The sequence below is a fragment of the Dermochelys coriacea genome, chromosome 8 (genome assembly GCF_009764565.3).
Source record: "Dermochelys coriacea isolate rDerCor1 chromosome 8, rDerCor1.pri.v4, whole genome shotgun sequence".
Classification (NCBI taxonomy): Eukaryota; Metazoa; Chordata; order Testudines; family Dermochelyidae; genus Dermochelys; species Dermochelys coriacea.
The window spans coordinates 34073710-34090129 of record NC_050075.1 but is presented as its reverse complement, the minus strand read 5'-3'; the positions used below and the strand labels follow the sequence as shown (position 1 = coordinate 34090129).

Here is a 16420-nt window from a genome sequence, read left to right as displayed (position 1 = left end):
CTGAAGTAATGGAACATATGACCCTTCTGTGGCTCTGACAGTATCTTCCCAAGTTCTAGAAAAAATTTTCTTTTCCTAATGTGAGGATACATAGATACTCTAAAAAATTATCTTTGAAACTTTACATTTTTAAGCAATATCTGGACCAAGGGAGTTCAGTCTCTTTAGGTTACAGATCCACAGTCAGTGGTGCAAGAGGCTCAATAAGAGATCTGCAGAATTCATCTTCTAGTGGTTGTGTTCTTGAAGGCTTCCTCTAATACAGTGGTTCTCAAAATTTTTTGTGTGTGGACCACTTTAAAATTGCTGAGTGTCGGCAGACCACTTAATGATCTTTCCAAATGTTGTTTGTACTGTTAGCTAACTATTTATAAAGTGCTTTGGATAAAAGCACTATATATATAAAAAAACCCCTTAATAATTAACTTTTTTTTTTGTTCTACAAATAAAAGCACACAACTCATATTTTGATGTCAGTAGTCTTACCTTTCTAATGTGATGGATGTTCCCTCTCTCCCCCGCTGTGGCAGCCACTGAGCTGGGGCTGGGAAAGAGGGCGGTTTCTCTCCCGCCACAGAGCTGAGGCTGGGAAGGAGGACCATCTCTGCCCAGCAGCCGCAGCCCTGGAGCTGGGGAAAGTCGCCTCTTTCTCTGCACATCTCAAATTCCCCCATGCCTCTTCTAACCCCACTACCCCCCCCACCTACTCCCTATTCCCTCCCACAAGGCCAGCACCTCACCTTACATGTGTGTCTTCTCCAGGGTCCAGGCACCTAATTAGTGGAGCTACGCCTGCACAGCTCCACTAATTAGGTGGGTGGCCCTTCATTCTCTTGTATGTGGCTGTCCAGGTGCGCACCTTAGAGGGAAGTACCTGAATGGAGCTCGCGGACCACTGGTGGTTCACAGATCACAGTTTGAAAACCTCTTCTCTAATAGGTTTGCACTTAAACCCACTTTATAACCTGAATATACACCTAAAGGTAGCATATGAACTGCCTTTGATTTTAGGCTTTGTCATTTGATTTTGGCAGTATAAAGGACAAATTTTTCTAATAATTATCTTGATTAAGAGAATGGTTTATCTTACCTTGCAGTCTTCTATGACTAGTTTTTCAGAAAGACAGTGATACTACAAATACACTGAACTCTGGCATGATTCAGATAAGAAAAGCTGTTAAGGTTACCTCTTACTAGGGGCACTCAGGAAAAATTTAATTTGTTTTGGGACTCAGAAAAAGGTCAAGAATCATTATAGTAAAATGGTTCAAAGCATGTGTGTGGAGGCAGTTTAGTAGAAAAACATTTTGAGAGAGAACCAGCATCATGGGTTAAGAAGCGATGTCTGTTTTGGAAACCTGTAAATTAACCTTCTATTAATTAATGAAACATATTTCCTGGGTGTAAATGGTAGTTGAGGCTTTAGCACATGCTTCATTCTCCGAGTTCTAGTTTGTTCTCATCCCTCTTAATCTTGGTAAATAGATTTTTTTGACCTAAAAGCACTTGTTCTGGATTGGTTGATTCAGGGCATGGGAAAGAGCAATTTCTTCTCTGTAAATTAGTTTCTTTGTCTTAGATCCACCAATCCGGTGACCCCTCTAAATTTAGTTGCAACTGGAGTCATGGTAAGCTGTATAGGTTGCCTTGTCTTTCTAACAGCATTAGGAGTACGTAATTGGGATTTCGTTCAAGAAAGAAGTAGGTACACCAAGCTGAAGATGATTGGCTGCTCTCTTTTGACAGACAAGTCTGAGAAGGAAACCCCATTCGAATCCCCATTCATTCTGGATTGGTGGATCTGGAGCTCAGAAACAAAGTTTCAGGTAAGAAATTACCCTGTACTATATCTTACTGCTTCTGCTTAGTTGCATTTGTCTGAAAGTTCAACATTTTGCTTTTTCTGCATTATCTCCCTGAAAATATTAGAGGATGAAAAAAGTTAGCTATTTACTGTGTGTGTTTAGTTTAAAAACAATAAATACGTTTGTATATACATGTATAACTTTTTAGCAAGTTACTTTTACTCATGGGTACATTTTTAGAATAGACTACAATCCATAAACTTTATATCTCCTGGTGAAATAGAAAACCATATTTAGGCATGCATGGATGTTCAAAGTAGGTAGTATACAAGAAAACAGCTGGAGTAAAAAAAATACTCTGGCTTTTTTGGAGGGGCTAAAAAAGTTCAGACTTTCAGGACCATTTTTGTTTGTAACAATTAAGGCTTATCTATCCTATGTTTTTTTTTAACTGTGTACTATTGTGTTCTCTACAATTTACAATTGTTAATTTATACAAGGAAAAAATATTTTTTTGTCTGCAGTACAGTTTCTAATTGTGCGTGTACTGACGAGCTAAAACACAATTAGAAATTCTAGTGTAGATAGCATTTGTTGTATGACATTTTTAAACTCTTAATAAAAGTTACATTTAGAATGTAGTTAGTTTATAAAACACAAATGAGCCAGTTCGAATGATTGGCTTTCATGAGCAATTTTTGTTGTTTTTACAGTAGATTGGTATAAACAAATTGCTTTTGCTCAGTTGTAGTTTAAGTGACCTACAATAGATTTCTCTCTGAAAGAGATTAAAAGATCTCTAAAATACTACAGTGTTACTTTTTTTTTTTTTTAAACAGCCCTCAAAGGTATTTGTGTGTAGTAGGGAGGTGGGGATCTATTTTAAGTATACAGGAGATTGCTGGACAGAAAAAGGGTACTTGTTTTAAGTTAGCAGAGGGCTATCTAGGCCTTTTACTTGTGCTGCCATCCAGCTTTATTCTCACCTAAATAACTTTATAGACTTCTCTTGACAAGGTATTCCATATATTTCCAGTGCTCTTCATCCTCTGTCCTCTCATATGCAACAGATTAGTGTATAATTCCTAATGGTAGTAACACTAAACTCAGCGTGTTGAGGACAACACACCCCTTGTTAGCTTTTCAGGAATCTCTCATTTCCTGTATTTTTAGATTTACATCTGATTTAACCTTAACTGCCATCCAAGTTTGATACTTCTGGGCATCTCTGTGTATTCTCTTCTGAAGAGAATCATTACTTGTATTTAAAACAGTTCTTAAGGTAATCAATTTTTAATATAGAAGTAATTTTTGTGGTTAGGTCTTGTGCTCTTGTGTGATGTTTCTTGTTTTGCTGACTTATACACTCATTTCCTTGGTCTGTAGTCTTTTATTTATATATGAAAAATTGTAGTTAGGTTTAACAGATTAAAATATAAATTAATGATTTTCCTTACTGGTGTCTGCAGCTTTTGGGTTTCATTTTATTTTGGCTGCCTTGGATCTTATTTGGTTAGGATGAGGGAAGTCCTGGGTATGTTTCTTTCTGTTGTATTATCAATTTCTGAACTATGGAGGACAAATTGAAACTTTCAGGCTAACCTGAATTTTAGAAATATTTGCTGCTGTTTGAAATTGGAGAAGATCACATGTTGTGGATTTTTTGGGTCCCATGTACCTCTGTGGTTGAACTTAGATCTGGAATTACAGTGGGGAATATTTCAGAGTAGCAGCCATGTTAGTTTGTATCCGCAAAAAGAAAAGGAGTGCTTGTGGCACCTTGGAGACTAACAAATTTATTTGAGCATAAGCTTTCATGAGCTACAGCTCACTTCATTGGATGCTTATGCTCAAATAAATTTGTTAGTCTCTAAGGTGCCACAAATACTTCTTTTCTTTTTGGTGGAGAATATGCTACTGATGGCATATTTGGTAGTCGTCTGTTCTTTTTGTAAAACCATGAAAATTCAGCAATGAACCTGACATGGTTTTTGAAAAATGAAGAAATCAAAATAGGGAAACTACATTTCTGGTTGCCTTATGCAAACCATTTAAAATAATTTAAAAATTGAATCAGAAAATGAGCTACTCTTGCAAATCAAGAATACTTTAATCACTTGAATTTATGGGATTTTAATACACATTTATTTGTATGAAATTATATTCAATTTTTGAAAGATAAAAAAGGACTATTCATATTGAAGTGAGTGGCTCTACTTGCTTTGTAAAGTTAACCACATATACAAATGTTGAAGGTTCAGGACCTAAGATTTGTCCAGTATTCAAATCTTTAAAAATAAGTGTTTATAAAATACAACACCAGTGGAAATGCTTTCACAACTTTTTAAAATTACAATGTGTTTAAACTTTTTCCTGCAATATTCAAAACCTGAAAGTATTATGTGCTATAATGTGCTAAACTGAGGCTTTAATTTAACCAATTTTGCAAATGTTAAATACGCTCTACCTTGTCTGCAAGACTGTTAGAACATGTTTGCTATCAAATGTTAGCACACCTTTAAATCCTAAGATAGACAAGCCCATTGATGAGAGATCCTGAGCCTGCTCTTTAACTCTACCATAACTTTTAAGACCATTTTCACACACAGAGAATTCTTTCCTGGGTGTCTGGCTGGTGAGTCTTGCCCACATGCTTAGGATTTAGCTGATCGCCATATTTGGGGTCGGGAAGGAATCTTCCTCCAGGGCAGATTGGCAGAGGCCATAGGGTTTTTTCGCCTTCCTTTGCAGTGTGGGGCACGGGTCACTTGCTGATGGATTCTCTGCATCTTGAAGTCTTTAAACCATGAGTTGAGGACTTCAATAGCTCAGACATAGGTTAGGGGTTTGTTACAGCAGTTGGTGGGTGAGATTCTGTGGCCTGCGTTGTGCAGGAGGTCAGACTAGATGATCATAATGGTCCCTTCTGACCTTAAAATCTATGATTCTATGAAACAATTTTCTAATTGCCTAACTGCTATGCAGTAAGCCATTGCTAGGTCATCTGACAACTCCACACTTCCACTTTCCACCCTTCATCTTATCTTCAGATCTGATACACTGTTTCCAGACAGGTAGGTGACACCACTCTTTCTGGTGTCTGAGAGAGTAAGGTACTGCAGTTCATTTTGTCCTTCCAAAAAGACTATTTTAATGTAACACAACTGATTTGCCAGTCTAGAAGGGAACATAACTTTTTTGAATGTTCAGAACGCTATTAGAGTTGGGGTTCCTGTGTGTGAAGGAAAGTAAGTTTAATTTAGATGTAATATATGTTGGAAAATACAGCTTTGTCTCAAGATTCAGCTAATACCACTTAGTGACATTGATGTAATTGTATTAGTGTTTTCTCTGGTAGTCCTCTTGGGTCTTTATGAAAACAAGATATTGCATCTCATGAGTCTTTTCCTGATGAACAAATTAAAATGGAGTAAGATTTTTTTTACACTCAAGGAAAAGCACTTAAATCTCTTCCCCCACTGAAATTATATTCCTTTTGTAGCAAATATGTACTTTGATCTTCAGGAACAAAGTGGGACTGCAGTATTGATCACCCTTCTGTGAATTCATATTGTCCTGTGTTGAACTGTTTGGTAATAGGGAGAACTTGTCTAATAGATCAAATTACTTTCTACTTTTAGCTTACTTTAAACTAACTTATTAATGTTTTTGTAAGAATCTTCACAAAGTTCAAGGAAATTATACACAGATCTTGAATGACATTTGGAAAGTTGTATCACTGGGTTGATTTTTGAATGCTTGTCATTTGGTTTAACTGGACTATTATCTCATGGATGAGACTCAGTGAGCAGTTTCTTGAATCTTTTTAGCACTTTAAACAATAAAGAAATGACAAACTTTCACAAAGTCTTTAAGATTAATTTGGTTGATTGCAACAGAGTAGGTATGCGCTGGCTTCTGAGAAACTCAGTCATGAAGTATTTTAGTTAATCTCAAGTACTAAAATGGCAAAGTAAATTGACTCTGTTGTACAAAGAGAGTTTTCTTGACTTGTGAATAAAATGAGAAGGTAACTAAATGCCCTTCCTGAGTTGAACTAGAACTTTGATTTCATAACCACTGTTCCCTCTAAGCTGTGCGCGTGTGTGCGCGCACACAGATCCTAAGCCCCGTGCAGATGGCAAAACACCGTGCACAAAAATTTGCACAGAAGCACAACAATTTGCACAGAAGAAATTTTTTGCGCACATGGCCTGTCAAAAATTAGAGGGAACATTGTTCATAACATGCATTTGGTACCTCACATGTTTTTGGAAATATTGCCTGAATACCATGTTTACTACATTCGATTTAGAATGTAGACACTTAGGACTGGATATACCAGTTGCATTTTGTTTAGGAGTAGGTGGTAATGTGATGCCACTATTCCAAAAAATACTTTCTGGGGACTATGTGCTTACATTGCATGTGCACATGTGGCTTTGATATTAAAGGAGGAAGAGGTACTGTTGGTCTGACATAAATTGTCATGGATTTTAGAACATTTTAATAGAAATAGGTTGCATAAGACATCCTGAACTTTGTGTATTTAAGTGCACAGCATAAAAGAATGCATCATTATCAAGCCAAGCTGCTACTTGTGAATACACAGTTTATAAGCATACTTTTCTAATAGAATTTGCACTCTCCCACCACATGCAAATCTTCAAAATACTTCTTTTCAATACCTACTAGTTCTGCTTATGACTATATTGAGTGAGTCACGTAAGTAAGGTAAAAATGCGAGATAAGGTCTGATGATACCTCAGCTAACTGAAGGAGATTGACTGCAGCTGGTGACTACTCCCTGCTGGGTGTAAAATACTGAAGGCCCTTGAATAGCAGTATCACTTTACAATTTGTTCTGTGATTTTATTCTGCTTTTTTGGGAGGGGTGGAGAGGGGTCTAAACCTAAATTAAAATTCGACTTGTGATCATGGAATTTCTTTCAGAAATGGCCATATCTTGTTTTCATTCACTCTAGGACAAAGCTTTCTTTTTAGTGTTCCTTGTTAAGAGGACTCGTTGTAGACTACCAGTGAAGAGGTCTTCTCTCTATCCCAGACCTAGAACAGTATTTTAAGTAGCAGCAGTTAACCCACGAGTCTTACTTTTCCAATGCTGAGTGCTAATGCACATATATGCATTAAAGATTAGCCGAGGCAGCTCCAGTTCCACTAGTGTTGAGGTTAAACCAAAGCAAATTAAACCTCACCAAGTTACAGAAGACTGTGATAACATGCATCTCTTTGTATCCACAAATCAAGGGAAAGCGAAGGCTTAACTTTTCCTACTGTAGCTTAATGTTGCAAATATGGATCTCTATATGGGGAAATCCAGAATACTAGCTATTGATTGACTAATTCATTGGCACAAGAGAGTGGGCTAGGGATGACATTTCAGACTCTGGTTTTAAATGTGACTCTTAACATAACTGAATGGACTTTTGGTTTAATTTTCTTATATTAAACTGTAAAAGAAATTGACAGCTCTAGAATGTGGATAGATTGTGTATAGACTGTTCAGGTACCTATAGCTTAAAAAACCTAAACCTCTAAAAATGAGGTAGTGTGCTTTACCTACTATTTAAACCTCATATGATTTGTTGTCTTTATCTTTGTCATTCTAAAATACCAAAAGATCATGTCCATTTTGGACTAAGTCAGCAAATTCTCATTTTTAAAGACAAAGCTGTTCTTTTTGGCATAGAAACAAATGTCCAAAACCCTAAATATTTTTCTGTACTCTGGTACCTTGAGAGCTTAATTGATTAAAGTGTGCGTACTTTAAAAGAATCATCCGCAGGTTGGGATCTTCAATGCCAAGTTTATAATACTTATAAAATCTTAAACAAAAAGGAATTATAATAAAAATGTTGATACCCTTAACTATAGCAGTATAATGTTACCACTGTTGGATACAGAATGAGTATTGGTTCCACTTTGGGGGACACTTTTTTTAATATAGCGTTTTCCTTGAGCTATCCCTGGGGGATGTTAATAAACAGTCTGATAGTTACAAATGATTGTAAAAGTTTCAGACACATTTTGATCTTCCACTTTTAGATGAATTTTAATTTTTGACTTTTGAATCCAAAGGTTTCTTGGCTTGGAGAGTTCTTTAACAAAAATAGCTGAAATCAAAATAGCAACACTGTTTGCATATAACTGCTCTAGAACTGTTGGTGCCCTAAACAACAAAGCTTACAAGGGAAGCAGTTTTCATCCTCCCCTTTAAGGATGCCACAGACAAATTCTGGTATATATGGAATGAGAGAAAATTTTCACATCATGAATCCTCACCTGAGAAGTCCTAACTGCCCACCTTTCAAGACATCATGAGATGTTCCAATCCTATTGTTTGCTGTGATGGATCGTAGGGCAGCAAACACTTCTACAGGTAGCCTAATTTTATATTAAAAAAAATTAAATATTAAGATCTTAAAGTGCCCCTTCTGGTGTCAGACAACCAAATTAGTTGATTATTGTTTATAGGAGGTTAACTGATTTTAATCAGAGTGAACTAAATGTAGATTATTTTAGGAACATGGGACTTCTGAAAGATCAGAACAATGGGTGAGCAATGTATTTTTCTGTCTCTGATACTGATCTATATCTGATACTTGAAGAATAGTATTGAGGAAAAGGGAACAATCTGTAAGCCCTATTACCCCCAAATAAAATAATTCATCTGGAAAATTGTGTGACACTGTACTTAGGAGTGTGTGACTTCCTGACCAACCACCCCACACAAAGGTAGTCATTTTATGTCTTGAAGCATGAGATTTGATTAGCCTTATCTTAGCCTACTTAACTCCAAATGTTGGTCATCACATCAGTTTCACTTATAAATGCATTTACAATTTGATTGTGACCATCTGTCAGTTAATTATGCAGAGGACCTATACGCTGTCAAGTATTGACTTGAATATTACATTTTTCAGCCATTAACTCTGAGTGACTTCTAAGCATAAATGTGTCTGACCAATTTGTGGCATTGCTTTGTAATAAATTATTCTATGAAGACCTATCAAACTGTTCTCCTTTCAGTCTAGTATCCCTAGTTTTTTTCAATCTCTTCTCTTGTAAGTCTTGTCATACTTTTAACCCGTTTTGTTGCTCTCTCTGGAGCTTTGGAATTGCTGTGCTAGTAGCTAGGAGTATGAAACTATATTTTCTGCAGTAAGAAACCTAAGTTGACTCAGCTGTGGAAATTTTCCCCCACACTGTGGCCAATAATCCTGTTTTAAAGTGCTGTACCCGTGCTATTGGGTTTAGTGTCTCTCATGTAGAGATGGCTCATTGCTGCAGATTTTGGGGTGCAATTAACTGTTAGGTGTTTTTAATAAATACAGTGCTATATTATCTGGTCACCAAATAGAAAATTAATAGTTGGCATTAAGTATGTCTAAGATGAACTCTGCTCCTGACCCCAGAAATAAATGTTTACTTCTCCTTTTTTCCTGTGGTGGACAAATCTGACATGGTCTGAGAAAATGCCACCAAATTCACTTTTACTGTCCGTTATGCATCTTTCTCTTCAGTCCTCCCTTTCTCCATTTCGGTTTGAGATCATCAGTTTTAGATCATCACAGCTATCTAAGGTCCTGTTGGGCTAAAATGTGGAAACTACCAGCTTAGATCCAAATTCTTACTAGAAAGCAAAAGGTAAAACAACTTCATGTTCATTACATTGACTGTGATAGGTCTTCTGTGCCTCCAGTTGTAGACAGTGGGTCATTACACCAGATTAAAAAATGACACTTTTTTGTTCTTTGTACTGAAGTGCATAAATATTTCACTTGTATTTTCCTGTTTTATTGTGAAATCTTAGGTGCACTATTTGAAACTGTCTCGTTTAGTAAAGCATAATAGTGCTATAGCCAAGGGTCTTTGTTTAAACTTAAACTTGGCATGAAAATAAAAAATGTTTCTGCCGAATGGTTTAACTAACTTGAAAGTTTATCAATTGCATGTGGCTCTCCAAAACTTCATACTCTTTCAGTCATTTAATTAGAGCATTTTGCAAACACAAATGTAGTAACTGATCTAGAAACTGGACTGACTTTCTTCAAATTGAGACTAAAGTGTCCAAAATTTTTTAAAACTTTGTACTATACCTGAGATGTTTATGAACTTGCTTCAGTCACTAACATACAGTGACAAGCTTCATGACATTAAAGTATATATGGATGTATATGCCAAAAATCAGTTTTGGAATTAAATTTTTTCCCTCATATAGGATCAGATATATAAACCACTAAATATGTCCACACTGTGATTAAAAAACCTATTCCACTGAGTCTCAGGGCTCAGATCAGCTAACTCAGGTTCATGGGGTTTGCCCTGAGGGGCTATAAAATTGCAGTGTAGATTCTCAGGCTCTGAGACTCCCAAGAGTGGAGACGGCCTGAGCTCCAGACCGAACCTGAATGTCTACATTGCACTTACATAGTCCTGCAGCCTGAGCCAGCTGACATGGGCCAACTGTGGTTGTGTGCAGTTCACCACGCTACCTGAGAATTTTTTGAGAAGCCACTAAACCAGAGAGTGGAGTTTCAGGTGAGCTGCAAATTTTGTGTTAAGTTTAATACCCTACATCTTTATTAGAATGAATGTTTAGATTTAAAGATCACACATTTTTATTCTAAATTATTTTTGAAAATTTTAACTCACTTGCCAATATTTTTCTGAGATTAGGATTTTGAGCTTCCCCTACTATAGTCAATGAATCGCTTAAAACAGTTTGGGAAGTGAAGCTTTAGGTGGGGGTACATAGGTTTCCAGACTTGAAATTCGGTAGGTAAGTAAGTGAAAATCACTTTTTTTCTTTTCAAATTTTAAATATGAACTTTCCAAAAACTAATACAAATTTATATGATTATGCTTGAGTATTGGAAGCAAAATTATTTTGCCGCCTTTGGAGTAGTAACACTTGTAGTTTTACATCTGTAAATGAGATGTATGCATCTACTCAGTCATATCTTTTCAGGCACAGCCCAAATACATTCAGGCTCACAGAGTAGAAGAGAAAATTTGAGTAAGTTCTGAGGTTGGCCATAATCATGGAATTTTTGGCCTTTATAACTTTTATTTTTTAGCACAGTGTAAAGAATTTTAATTTTGAATGAAAAAACATAAGGGAACTTATAAGAAAATATGGTTTTAACCTCTCTTGCTCTGGATACCCCTTCTGAATATTGGCACAATAACTGCTTTTCAAAGGTTTTCATCTGTGGCTCCATAATGGGCTGCTTTAACTTCGATATACAAACTAATTTGGCAAGTTTTTAAATGAATGTGACTTGGTGTTTATAATAGAAGCTAAATAGGGCACCTGTGAATGTGAAAAGCCATTGAAAATTAGGACTGTGCCAATCTTAGAGTTGGGTTTACCTGCTGCTCAGTAGTGAATAACTGAATCCTTTTGATTACTTTTTCTGTATCTTAAGTGTACTGGTAAATCCTGAAAATTGACTCTCTGAAATATGGCATAATGAGATTCCAAAGTTTTGTGTGACTTCCACATCACATGTTGCCCCAGTTTGCAATAAAAAGTCTCTTTTCTAACCACCAGTGTCATCAACTTGGAATCTGGTAGCTGAGCTCATTCTTTCTGGCTTGTCATTACCAGTAATCTTCCCTCACTTATGCCTATGGTGGAACACTATTTTTTTCTCAGTAATTCATTCAATGAGTAGCAGCACATGTATAACTGAGAGCAGAATTTTGCTCTGCAGTTTATACTTTTGTTTAAAAAAAATTATATTTGAGGAAGAATAAAATTCAGCTCTTTTCTTGGGCTTCTTTTTATTAGAAAATGTGGTCAAATTAGACCGTGACCTTGAGTGGTTGTATTAACTAACATGATGTTTAAAGGAGATTTTGCAGTCCAGTCTAAACAGGGGCAAGTCGTGTTTGACATAATCACATGGGTAGACCTAAAGTCTGATTTAAGTCTTGTGTAATACATGTTAGTTTAATCCAGTGCCTCAAGTTTGTATTTTAATGACTCCTCCTTTTCTAGTGAAGACAAGCCCATTGTTCTGTGTCCTAGGACAATGCAAAATTTAAAAAGAATTCATAAAAATTTATACTAAAGCAAGTATGATTGAGTACACACATGAAGCAGATTAAGAAGGTGCCACTTTTATGTAGTCACTTTTCTGACCGTAACAATGCTTGAATGCAAGATTCTGAACTAATTCAAGAGCAGAATATGTTGAAAATGAATTGTGACAATTCTGGTACTGTGTATCGTAGGCTATAATATTCGAGTAGGTGCTAGGAGTGAGCATTGGGTAAATCAACTTGTTAGGCTTTATGTGACAGAGGGATAACATATTTTAAAAGAATCTTCAGTAGTTTTGCTATTGGCCCCTAATCGTTGATTAACATAGAAGTAAACAAATACGTATCCACTTTAACATACTAATGAGTTGCCTGCATTAAGTGATTTGTTGTGGCATCTAACTGCTTCTTCTCTTCCTTCCTTTTTGTCACCCTGCAGTGTTCTGTGCCAAGGTCTTTGTGGCTAGGCTGCTCCAACCTGGTAGAGAGCATGTGCGCACTGAGATGCCTGCAGAGCATGCCCAGTGTCAGATGTCTCCAGGTGCCTTTCTTCTTTCTTGTTGTAAATGTGTTATGCGTATACTGTGAACATTGTTAAACTCCTTCCGGGCTCTGTTTAATCAAATTGTTAAGTCTGCTAAACGTTTTTTGTGCATCCTTCTCTGAAATCTTCTACTTAACTTTTTGTAGGAATCAAGAGAACTCTGTGTGAACTTGATTATTTTTTCGGGGGGCGGGGGTGGTAAGCTTTTGTTTGTTGCTTGAAGTTGTGATACAAATAGTATAGTTGTGCATGTTGCCTGTTACCTTTTGCTTTTTCATTTTTGGTTTAAAAACTTGTTTTAATGAGCTTTGCCAATTATTTTAAAAACTACTTATGTCCTAAATGGCCTATGATACAATTTTTGATTTTTCATATAGAGGAAGAGATTTTTATTAGTGTGGTCCTGGTTACATCATTAAGTTACCATTATTGTGCATGTTTGAATACAGAATAGTTTTGTTAGCAGACAGTCCTAGAGTTGTTTTGACTTATTTATTTATATAGTTCTTGATTTAAAAAAAGATAATATGGTAAAGATGGGAGCTCCTATAAATGCAAGACCAATAAATCTTAAATTCCTTTGCTCTTCATTTCTAGTAAATTGTGTAAATCAATCCTGCCTAATTTATAGGCAGTGACTGGATGAGGGGAGAATTTCTGTTTGTTTGGGCAGAGCAAGTTTACAAAATAGCAAATTAAAAAAAAGGTAGTTTGTATTTTTGGTACGAGTGAAATGTTTTGAATCCACAAGAAACATAACTTTGAAAAGAAATACAGAGCATATGTAGTAATTTCTATAATATTTTCTTAAGTACTATACACTAATACATAACATGTTTAATAGTGCAAATATATACTATCAGCATCTCTCCTCTATCTGTATTTTTAAAATATTAAACAAGAGCAGAGTTCAGTGGTGCAACCCGTTTCATGTGCACAGGAATTTAAGAACGTAAGGAATTGTTTTTGTGAATAGAAGTCTTAGCAGTTCAGATTCTGTTTTGAATTTAAGTGAACACCCTTCAATGAAATAAGAATCTTTCTGAAAATGACCTCTTATTTCAATAAACCATCTTTTTTTTTAGTTCTGGTAGATTTGAGGTTCTCATTTTGAAGTTTCAGAATGCTTCTATCTCAACACAAATGTAAACAATAATAGGAAAACTCAAGTATTACTTTTTCAGAAGACTTGTGTTTGAAAGCACTGCTAATAAACCCAATGTAAAAGTAAGAGAATTAAGAGAATTTCTTCCCTGCTACGTGTCTAGGGTTGGATAGCATAATCCAAGATGGATTAACATTGTAAAACTTAACCATAGGTTGCCTGAAATGGAAATTCCAGTCCATAGTGTTATGGTGCTTGAGTTATTGTATTCATGATTTGGCTTTAATACAAGCCAGTCTCCACCTTATCCCATACCCATGACACATCCTGAAGTAGGAGGAAATATTTTTTGTACTGTTATATAAAATGAGAGTTTAACAGCAGGGGTTCTCAGTTTTTCCATGTGGGACTCCAAAATCAGCTGCAGGTTTTTGTCATGACCACAGTCCTTTAGTTACACCCACAATCCGTTGTGGCTGTGAAGTATTGTGGAATTTGGTTCCCAGAAAGAAATCATGGTTGGTTTTTTGAAGGGGCTGGAAGGCAATGGTGAGGGAGATGAAATCTGCTGGGTGGTGCAAAGTAGTGGTGGGTTCTGTGGCCTAGTACTGTTGTTTTAAGGCTTGTTAGAAGGTGGTAGTGAATAAGTTTAGGAAGTGGTTGACTGCTTTGAGCAGTGGGGCTGAGGCAGCTGCCTGTGTACCACCTTTAAATAGTATTCCTCATAGTTGGTAGAGCTGCTCCTCTTCCCTTAGTTCACCAGCTTCTGAGAGGCCTTTTGATATCACAACTCTCAGCCACCCTCGTGACCCACTTTGAGAAGTTTGGGTTTCAGAATGGGAAGGTTGTCTAAAGCAACACTTACCTTACTGGACCCTTTAAGATATCAGTTTGCTGGGCTTCAGATCTCAAGGAGAAACTATTGAAGGATCCCCACATGGTGCAGAAGTAAACGTTCAGAAATACAGCCCAACCTAGCTGATAAGTTCAAATTGCATGTTATTTCACACAGGGTTTACACCCATTCACTCGTAGCAGACTTAAGGTTCAGATCCTGCGAGGCATCCTTTACCATTGAATCTCAAATAGCTTCAAAGCTATCGCAACCTCTTTGTAATCAGCTCTTCAGACACTTCAGTCATCAATCAGTATGTTCAAAAAATCAACATAGCCAAGTGGTGTTGCCCATAATTGAATTTTTATTAAAGCGATTCACAATATTAATACAAGAATACATATGAGATGTCCAGTGGATATCATTACTAGTGAAAATACAAAAGAGATACAAAATCAGAGCTATTACTAGGAAAAAGAAAAGGAGTACTTGTGGCACCTTAGAGACTAAGAAATTTATTTGAGCATAAGCTTTCGTGAGCTACAGCTCACTTCATCGAATGCATTTGGTGGAAAATACAGTGGAGAGATTTATATATACACACACAGATATAAATCTCCCCACTGTATTTTCAACCAAATGCATCTGATGAAGTGAGCTGTAGCTCACGAAAGCTTATGCTCAAATAAATTTTAGTTTCTAAGGTGCCACAAGTCCTCCTTTTCTTTTTGCGAATACAGACTAACACGGCTGCTACTCTGAAACCAGCTATTACTAGATAACATTTTGTAGTGTCATCTGACATCTAGATGGTATGGTGCTCTATAAATTCTACAGATACACATTCTCCTCTAGTTTAAATTTCTATTAGCTTGTGTGCAGTATATTCATTATATTGGGCACTCACTTTGGCCATGTTTCTTTTTATGCTATAGTTCACCACTAAAGGAGCACGTTAAGAAATATACTGTATATTGATTATCACATTGGAATCTGGAAATCTGTGCGATATCATTGATGTGACATGTTATAAGTATGCAAGATACTAGCTAGTGAATCTGTGATGTCTGGACATACATCATGAATCCCTTAAACATTTTCTCAATTTGTGATACTTAATATTTGTGAGCTCTCATCTGAGTTTGTTTTAATTTTAGCTGCCATGTCAAATAGTCATTACATGTAACTGCAGTGAAATGTTAGTGTCAGAGCGCAACATACACAGGCTGTATTAAGTATCCGTTAGTTTTAGCGGATGGCATTAATAAGATCCAATAATGTCTGAATGTTCAGATTCCATCTCCACTGATGGGATTATTGTGCAGTTGGCCAGAGTGGGTTCAGTACTGTATGCAGGGATAGAAATGTTTTTACAGTGTATGATTCCTGTTTCAACTCTGGAGATCTACTCTGTAGAAATTCCTCCCTGGCATTAGTCCTGTATGTTGCAACTTGTGAGCTTGAGCATTTACTCGGTATCTCTCTGTTCTGGATAAACTCTTTTGACAGTTGGTGTAGAAAGTGTGTGGTATAATTTCGTGGGGTCTGTAAATGGCATAAGATTTGGCAGGGTCCTGTTTAAGGATCACTGACAATTCATATTTGACTCAAACCAACAAATTTCTGGAAAAACCAGCTTTTACAAAATCAACAAGTGGTATGCATCCCAAAAAAAAGACATTTTGTTTTTAAGGAAGTAATTACCCTCTGATGTCTGCAACCCAAATACTGCCACACTGGGAATCTGAAAGTGAAACTGACTTTTTTTTCTTCATTCTTATGTAGCTGACACATTGATTGTCCTTCAGTTTTTCTAGGCTAGATGTCTATGTTGTTTTAAAAATCAGTGTTCAGGTAAAAAAGAATTGGAGTATATGCACTAGCCATGCTTCGTGTCCCTACAGGACAAATAATAGTAGGGCAGTGACTATCTGCAGTTTCAGAAGGAGAATTTAAAAGTTACGTAGGTAACTCCTATTTGTATTATGTGCACAAAAACCTCCTGCACTGATGAGAGAATAGACCAGAATGAGGAAGAAGTGAATACTCAGCGGCTTGTG

The 16420-nt window shown here is 36.4% G+C and overlaps 1 protein-coding gene across 8 annotated transcripts in view; it reads left to right on the top strand.

The window, feature by feature from the left end:
- FBXW11 (F-box and WD repeat domain containing 11) overlaps window positions 1-16420 on the top strand; it is a 121705-nt gene that overhangs the window by 8518 nt on the left and 96767 nt on the right. The window contains exons 2-3 of one of the 8 annotated variants that reach the window (XM_038412875.2): window positions 1747-1826; window positions 12316-12417. The exons of 2 other annotated variants lie outside the window; for them this stretch is intronic. In XM_038412875.2, coding sequence (XP_038268803.1) covers window positions 12367-12417 — 51 coding nt within the window. In that variant the 5' untranslated portion in view covers window positions 1747-1826; window positions 12316-12366. Of the gene's footprint in view, window positions 1-1730; window positions 1827-12315; window positions 12418-16420 lie in introns of those variants that run through there. 5 more of the 8 variants (XR_006283123.1, XM_043520207.1, XM_038412874.2 and 2 more) reach the window with 5 other exon arrangements.